Below are 8,849 nucleotides of genomic sequence, written 5' to 3'. Positions count from 1 at the left end.
TACATACTACACTTTTCCAAAAAAAGATTGCTAAGCCTAAGGGGACCTTCCCCATACGGACCGGTGCTTCAAGTATCTTACAATATGTGAATGGATGGTGGCCGTTAATCGCACATGCACTGGAAATTTTCCTTTAAAAAGGTAATAGTAGAGCTGAATCAACCAAGTTTACAAGTATGCCCCACCTCTATGCCTAAGGCATAAAGGAGGGGCAGACAATATTTGATTGACAGCTGAGATTATAAAATGATTAACATTTCTGATATACATTCTCAGTATTGTGTAATTTATTTTTTTTATCTAGAACTTGAAGGGGGAGGGAAAAGAAGAAAACAGAGAAGGGTGGGGGTTAAGGGAAGGGTTCAGTGGACAGCTCAGATTTTTAAATGAGCTTATAACAGCTATGAATGCTTTAATAAAAAATATAAATTGGATTTCATGTGTAATTTGAAAAGGACTTTTATTATACAGCTTTTTTTGTCTGGGTGACAGGTCCACATTAAAAAGTTAAGATTCACACAAAATTAAAACCCATTCTGCTATTCTAATAATGAATGACAACAGCACTCGGTCCGCATATTAATTTTCGTCCTTACAGATACATCAGTTGCTGCATACTTCCCAAATGTCCTGTTTTTAGAGGGACAGTCCCTCTTTTGACAGCTCAACCTGCAGTCCCTCATTTGTACTGGAAAGTCCAGTTTTTCTCTGCACTGAACAGCCAGAAAAAGAAACAAAGTTTCTAACTTAATTGGCTTTTGGCAGAGAGTCCAGAACAGCCACAGCAGCAGATAAGATACTATTGTAACAAATTCAAGATAAGCAAATAAGTAATTGTAACAATTTCAGATAACAGGTCCCTTAGGAAAAGTTAGAGCAATTCAACTTCATTAGCAAAACTGTAATAACTGGGGGGGGGGAGGAAACAGAAATATGTTCAAACTTTTATAACGCTCCAAATGTTGTAAAACGAACATGGTAATTATAGGGTGTGGCCACAAAAATGGTTGTGGTCAAAAATGTCACCACACTACACACTGCAACTTTTCTGTCCCTCAATTGTTATTTCCAAAATGTTGGGAGGTATGCTTACTGTACAAAAAAACTTCCCATGAAATAATTCCCAGTATTTCTCAAATAAACTAACTGCAGCTTCCACACTCATTTAATATGATTTCTGGTATCCCTGGCTGGTCAGTCAATGCATACAACACAAAGAAACTATCTGCTGCCGCTCTCTAGACTGTCCACTTCGGTATAGATCATGGAAAATCCCAGATACCTTCACACATACGTCTAACTGATGCGCCAAACTTCTCGCGGATTACGTTTTGAGCTTCGCTAAAGAACTTCCAGCGTAAAGGATTCTGGGTGATGTAGTTCTTTCTGTCACGCAGAATAGCGCGATGACGTTTATGTAGAGGCTGGCTCAGTTTAAAAAGTGGCGGCGGTTACAGTGTGTGGTGGTAATAATATTCGAACGTGAAGCTACCGTACAAAGTAACATCTTTGAGGGGTTTGGAACGGTAGTTTTTTTTCTGGCTGATTATCATCCTCTTCCTTCTGTCTCTTGCAAAAATATGGAGCGCCTCTTAGCAAACCGGCTGTTTACCGGTCTGGCTGTGAAAATAATGCGCAGTAACGGTGAGTTTCTTTTATGACGCTTGCGAAATGTTCTCTCTCTTGTACAATTATTCTGTTGCGGAGCTGCCTTTGCACATTAGCTGTGCCTGACTACGCTTTTCCTCGCGTGCGGTGTAGTCGTCGGGAAGGAGGTTACAATCTGGGGGTATTGTGAAATAAGAAATGTTCTTAATGACTTTGGGGCAGTGACTTTGACAATAAAAACTGCTGCTCGCTTATCCTCAAGTTTGCATTAGTGCTCGTTATTTTATGAGGCAAAAAAACCCTCTAAAACCCCACTTTTAGGTGACTGACAATGCCAAACGTTTGTCCTATACTGGATGTTGGTGTTTAGATGACAGTTGTGGTCAGGGCCGTGTTAATAATTGTCCAAAAAGGGCATACCTTCATATTAATCCACTGGGAGAGCTCGGCACTTAAATTCTGAATTAGTCACTCTCAAATTTTGTTTTCCCATTTTAAAATTATGGTTTTTCCGCTGCTGTCCAGGATGGTGTATTTGGACCCCACTTGTTCTTTGGTAAACACTGCTCATTTAGTTATTGCTTTTATTATTTTATTAAAACTCTGCTTGAGGGTAGCTAGAACACAAATCTTCGGCTATTCTAGGCACACCAGATGTCATTGCAGTCTAGGATGTCACAAAAAATAGAAGCATCAGGAATCCAGAATTTAATTGTGAGGGTGACTTGTTGCTGCTTGTGCTGTGTAAGGGCTAAAGGTGGTCACCTTGCCAAATGATCGGATTACAACGAAGGAAATGGGTGACGATGGGACATGGTCCGCATCAACTAGCTGATGCTGTCCTTGATCACCAAGAAAAAGCAAGCCTGCCTGATTGATATCTCGCTGATTTTTGGCCTGATATTGATTGATGAGACCCGTCGGAACGCCCCATATATGGACAGATAAGCTGCTGATTTTTGTCTAAAGAACCAATATCTGTAGTTTTAAGTCTACCCATGTATGGCTACCTTTAAAGGAGAACTAAACACCCTTGCTATTAAAAATCGCTTCTCCCTACCCTACATAGCCCCCTCTCTGCTCCCCCCCCAGCCTAGGTGTTACCTCCTTTAATTGCCCCTAATTCGTTACTTAATTCTTCTTGCAGAGTCAGCGCAGCGGAGCTCACAGGCACCATCTTCGCTTCTTCCGTCTTCAGGAACTGTGAGACATATCGGCGCATGCACAGTTGGAGCACTTTTCCATTTCGTTACAACTGCGCATGCGCCAAAGGGAAGGAAGGAGACCCAAAAAGAATGAAGAGCCAGAAGATGGCACCTGTGAGCTCCGCTGTGCTGACTCTGCAAGGAGAGTTAAGTAACGAAATGCGCAATAACAGGAGATAACACCTAGGCTGGGGGGAGCAGAGAGGGGGGCTATGTAGAGTAGCGATTCTGAATAGCAAGGGAGTTTAGTTCTTCTTTAAGGATGTAGTAAGCTGGACATTGTTTACTCTGGTACTGCAGCATGTCAGAGCCTCCGACGACTCCTAGCCCAGTAAGAATGACCATCATACAGCCCATCGATGGAAATGTGAGAAGCCAGAGTCCAGTGCAGTAACCTAGTGCTAAATCTTTCTGTAAATGTAAGTTTAATGCATTTCAAGGCATTTTACGGGGGTATGTACTTAGGATTAACCTTGTCAAGTGATTCTTGGACCTGAAATCCCTGAGCTTCCTAGAGCATTTGTACACCTCCCACTATGGATACAGATCACTTCAGAATGGAACAAAGTGAGGGAGGCTTTCTCTTATAAAACATTTATATTTTATATCTCTCGATGTTCAGATGGTGTTTATGCTTCAAACTCCATGAGCTTATATCAGAAAGTGGGTATATTTTTCTCCTTGCCACACCACTTTTCCACAGGATTTGTTTGCTATGTGCAGCAATAAGTTTTCTCCTATAGCATCAGTAATGCAATGAAAGTTCAATGTTTACACTTTTTTTTAGTATGTAAACATCCTTTCTTTTAAGGGTTTTTATCTTGTATCTTTGCCACAATATCTAAAGTAATCTTGTTTGTTTCAGGAGTAATACACAATGCAAACATAACATCCGTGAATATGGACAGGTCGTCAGTCAATGTTGAATGGAAAGAGGGAGAAGCAAGCAAAGGAAAAGAAGTGCGTTTCAAGCAATTTTGTAAACATTTCTGCATTTCTAGCTTTTACAATACTACGGGTTAGATAATTTTGGAAACATCATTTTCATCATATAGAGCAGTGCTGTCCAACTGATGCATGGGGCCCACGACCCCTCTTGTGTGACCCACGCATGAAAGTCTGCCTACTGTGTCTGCTTACCATGTGTAAACTTTAAAAGGTATCACTGCCGGGATTAACTGCCCCCTATATTGTGTACACCTCAAATTCACAAATCTATTGTTCACACCCCTCAAGCCCTATACTGTTCACACATCGGACTGAAACTGCCCACATTGTTCACATTTCATATGAAGGGGCAACAGTACTGTGTCACTGTATGTAGCACATCTTAGTGGTCTCCTGGTCAGTTCTGCCTTCCCAATGCTCCCTGTGCGTGCCATACTCTGCCCTATGCTCTGTGTGTGTGCAGTACTCTGCCTGCCCTATGCTCCTTGGGAGTGCCATACTCTGCCCTATGCTCCCTGTGTGTGCCATACTCTACCTGCCCTATGCTCCCTGGGTGTGCCATAGTCTGCCCTATGCTCCCTGTGTGTGCCATGCTCTGCCCGCCCTATGCTCCCTGTTTGTGCCATACTATGCCTGCCCTATTCTCGTATGTACCATACTCTGCCTGTGTGTTCCCTGCTTTGCCTGTGGAACATAAGCCTGTTAGGCATTTGTTATAGGGTTTTGAGCACAAGTGAATTAAAGTGAAAATTATATTCCCTGGTCTTCAATCCTTTTCCTAGGAATAGTAGTGTTTTTAAAATCCACTCCCATGTCTGGAAGGGCTGCAAAATGTATACCATATGATTTTTGAAACAGAGCCTTTTATCCATAGAACTTAGATTTAACAGTCTGTGGCAGTTAATTTGAGAGACTGAATTATAACCCTTTATGCATTTTAGCATATATTTTGGGGAAAAAAAATCTTTATAGGTCCCCTAAAAAGACTGCATCTACCCAAAATGTGATCTCTACCTTGTCAAAAAAAGCACTTTTCAGCAGTTTACAAACCATATATGGGTTTAGCATGTTTTCATTTGGGCAAAATTGAATCCATATACTACACAAAATTGATAGTTTTTCCAAAATGTTTACTCTGTGTATAATCTTATATTGATAAATTCTGTTAGCAGCATTAGTGGGTTGATTGCTGCCTAGTGTTCTTTATCCACATTAAGATTTAGAGGGAGAGTTTGAGAAGAATCATGGTTATTTGTTTAAAAAAAAACCATTTTACGTGTTCAAATTCTTTTAAATGCTTTAACATACAATGTTCATGTCTGTTAGAGAATTCTGTATGATTTTTAAAATGTTATATTTATGATAAGAATTCACAGGTCTCGTGTAGTCAGAATATTATTACCAAATACCAAAAGCTAAAGGCATATGGTTATAATGGAACTACCAGCCTAGTGTCTATGACTCTATTTAGTAAGAGGTTAAGGATGAGATTTGCTAAGATTAGCTGCTTGAAGTCTTTGAAAGAACAGAAGTGCTGAGATTGCTATATTTATCTTGCATTACAAGCTGAAGATTTCATGGTTTGCCATTTGAACAGACCGTTTTCTGAACTACAGTACTGTGGTGTTCATACAAATGGCCTGTAGATGTCACTGTGCTCATACTTAAACTTTGCATACTTCCTGGTAGCTTAAAAGTGAAAGTTACTGTTATGTAATGGCTGTCTGACTCTGCTAATAAAGCACTGTTATACTCACCTCATCCTCGGCTACCAAAACATAAAAATGGCGACAAGGATGGCTCTTCTACCTCTGCAGCAGCCTGCACCTTTTCTTCCAAACCCTGGTAAGCCTACTAAACCTTTTACTGATGGATCCGTATGTTTGAAAATTACATTATTGCTGCTGACCAAGGGGAGATTTCTGCTGCTAGAAGAAGTGCTTTACTTATTCACTGCCTGGGAGCAGAGGGACAGCGTATATTCTATACATTACCATTACCTGATGATACTTATGAAACTGCTCTTACTGCTATAAAGAACTTTTTCGTGCCAAGAGTAAATGTGGTTGTTGAAAGATATAAATTCCGCCAACGTGGACAACGTAATGGAAAATCCACAGAACAATTTGTAGCAACTTTGAGAGAGCTGGTTGTTGCCTGTGAATTTGGGAATCTAACAGATGAAATGCTAAGAGACCAAATAGTGGAAAAAACAAACTCACCTCGAATTAGAGAGCGACTCTTCTTAGAGCAGGATTTAACCCTTGCAAAGGCTATTACAGTTGCTAGCCAAATTGAAACAGCAGTGGCAGAGGCTAAAACTCTCAGTCAGGGAACTGCTGTGAATGTACAGATTGTGAATTCAACACTGTGGCCTAATAATGCACAGTCACAGGCAAAATACAGTGCTAAGGAAAGAGATTCACCTACACTGCAAAACCGTGCAGCAAAAACAAATAGAAAATACTGCTTTCGCCGTGGTTCAACACAACACACTACTACAAATGTTACAGTATTAAGTGTGGATAAAGCTGGTACATTTATTCCAGGCAAGTTTATATGCACAGTATGTCAGTACTGCTTCTGCTGACAAGGGACACTCCATTAACCTGATGCTTGATACAGATTCAGCTGTTTCTATACTACCAAAGGATATTTTATTGAAATACTTTGCAAAAGATCCACTTGTTGCACCTACCCTGAAACTGGTCAGTTACTTAAAGGATCCAATCCCTTTGCCTGGTTGCTTGCCAGTGACTGTACAATTTGAATCAAATACTGCAAAATGTGACTTTTACATTGTGAATAAGGGTACTGCTATACTTGGAAGGGATCTCTTTGCTGCATTAAACCTACAATTAGTCTCATTACTACAGCACCAGTGCCTGCCACACAGCCAGTGTCTAAAATTTCACCACAAAGCAACACTTCACTGGGTTGTGCAAAGAACTTTGTACACAAAGTTAAGTTGAGACCAGATGTAAAACCAGTACGCCAGAAATTGAGGCGATAGCCCCACTCTATAAGGGAGACTGTCTCACAGGAATTAAAGAAACTGTTAGAGCAAGATGTGATTGAAAAATCAGAATCCTCTGAATGGGTTTCACCAATTGTTGTAACAATGAAGAAAACTGGAGGTATTTGATTGTGTGTGTTGATCTCTGTGAACCTAATAAAGCAGTTGTTATGGATAATCATCCCTTGCCACACATTGAGGAAATATTTTCAGTACTCTGAGGAGCAAAATTCTTTTCTACTCTGGATCTTCAGAGTGCTTATCATCGAGTATTACTGCATTAGGAAAGCAGAGACCTCACTGCATTTATCACCCATGATGGTTTGTTTCAGTTCAAGCGTGTACCTTATCGACTGGCTTCAGCACAGAGTTGTTTTTAAAGACTGATGTCTTCTGTACTCTAAGGCATACCTGGTGTAGAATGCTACTTGGATGATATAATTGTCTACGCTCCAACTATGGATCTTCATGACAAGTACCTAGAAAAGGTTCTGAAATGCATTGATTCTGCTGGACTGAAACTGAACATTTCCAAATGCCACTTCAGACAAACTCAGCTGTCATTTCTGGGTCATATAATTTCACAAGATGGAAAACTGCCTGACCCTGACCATGTCAACGCTATTACACAAGCACCTACTCCATCTGATTTCCAGACCTTACGAGCTTTCTTAGGTCTTAATTCATGGTATTCTAAGTTTATTCCCAACTATGCTTCAGTTGTGGAGCCACTTAGTGCACTACTACGTGGAACTTTAAGTCTGGTGTGGTCAGAGTCTTCAACTGTTGAAAAAGAAGCTCTAGCATGTGTTTGGGCAACAGAAAAATGGAGAACCTACCTATGGGGTAGATAATTTACATTATGCACTGATCATAGCCCTTTAACTACACGGTTTACAACAAAGGGACTAGGAAGAGCTGGAATGTGTACAGCTAGATGGTCAGCAAGGCTTCTGAATTTCAACTACAAAATGCAATACGAACCAGGTTTGAAAAATGTTACTGCTGATTGGTTGTCACCTTTACCTGCAGCTTCTGATACACTGGATGAGGACATAGAATTTGTAGCATTGACTGACTTACTATCATCTACAGTTACAGCTGCTGATTTTAAGCAAGCTTGCCTCACGTAAAACTACGGAACATCTTACAATGCAAATGGCCAAATGCTGAGAAACTCTTCAACCTTACTACAGAATTAGACATGAACTGTCCTTAGTAGATGTTGTCCGTGGAGCTCATCATTTACTGGTACCAGAGACCTTGCGAGAAAAGCTCATACAACTTCACATGAGTCATCAAGGAATTGTAAGTACAAAACAAAGACTACGAGAACTATACTGGTGGCCAGCAATGGATTCTGATGTAGTAACTGCCTTTCATTCTTGTTACTTGTCAGAATCCTGACAACAGCTATCACACATACACCAACACTTCAGCCAGTACCATTCCCTGATTCAGCATGGGAAAAACTTGCTATTGATATGGTCGGTCCTTTTACAGATGCTCTATAGATGGTAGATTTGCTATAACCTTGATAGACTATTACAGTAAATGGCCTGAAATTGAATTTGTTTCTCATCACATCCGCTACAGTAATAACATTTCTGTCTACAGTCTTCAGCAGAGAAGATAATTCAAAGGAGTTGACAACAAACCACAGTTTGTCTCATATGAGTTTGAATCCTTTCTGAGAGAGCGGAATATAGTGTATAGGGAATTTTCAGTGTATTACCCACAAGCAAATAGAGAAATCGAGCGATTCAACAGAAGTTTGAAAGAAGCACTACAGACGGCTAATCTTACTGGGAAATCTTGGAAAGTATTTCCAACAGAGTTCCTACATAACTACAGAGCAATGAGCCATGCAACAACCCAATCATCTCCTGCTGAATTATTACATGGCAGACAGATGCGCACTAAGTTACATGTTGCCGACATCAAACTTCCACAAAATACTGTGCCCTACAAAATAATCTACTGCTGACATTGTGAAGCGTCAACAAGCCAAATGCAAGGCTTATACTGACAGAAAACGTGGTGCAAGAGAAGTTCACTTTCAGCCTGGATCT

At 40.4% G+C, this 8,849-nt stretch overlaps 1 protein-coding gene across 3 annotated transcripts in view; it reads left to right on the top strand.

Moving 5' to 3' along the window:
* The first annotated feature begins 1,418 nt into the window (after positions 1 to 1,418).
* kif2c.L (kinesin family member 2C L homeolog) overlaps positions 1,419 to 8,849 on the top strand; it is a 41,129-nt gene continuing 33,698 nt past the window's right edge. The window contains exons 1-2 of one of the 3 annotated variants that reach the window (XM_041590432.1): positions 1,419 to 1,644; positions 3,679 to 3,773. In XM_041590432.1, the coding sequence (XP_041446366.1) occupies positions 1,581 to 1,644; positions 3,679 to 3,773 (159 nt within the window). In that variant the 5' untranslated portion in view covers positions 1,419 to 1,580. The remainder of the gene's footprint in view (positions 1,645 to 3,678; positions 3,774 to 8,849) is intronic. The other 2 variants (XM_018258350.2, XM_018258349.2) reach the window with 2 other exon arrangements.

The sequence above is a fragment of the Xenopus laevis genome, chromosome 4L (genome assembly GCF_017654675.1).
Source record: "Xenopus laevis strain J_2021 chromosome 4L, Xenopus_laevis_v10.1, whole genome shotgun sequence".
In the NCBI taxonomy this organism is placed as follows: domain Eukaryota; kingdom Metazoa; phylum Chordata; class Amphibia; order Anura; family Pipidae; genus Xenopus; species Xenopus laevis.
This window is presented reverse-complemented; position numbering and strand designations above follow the sequence as displayed.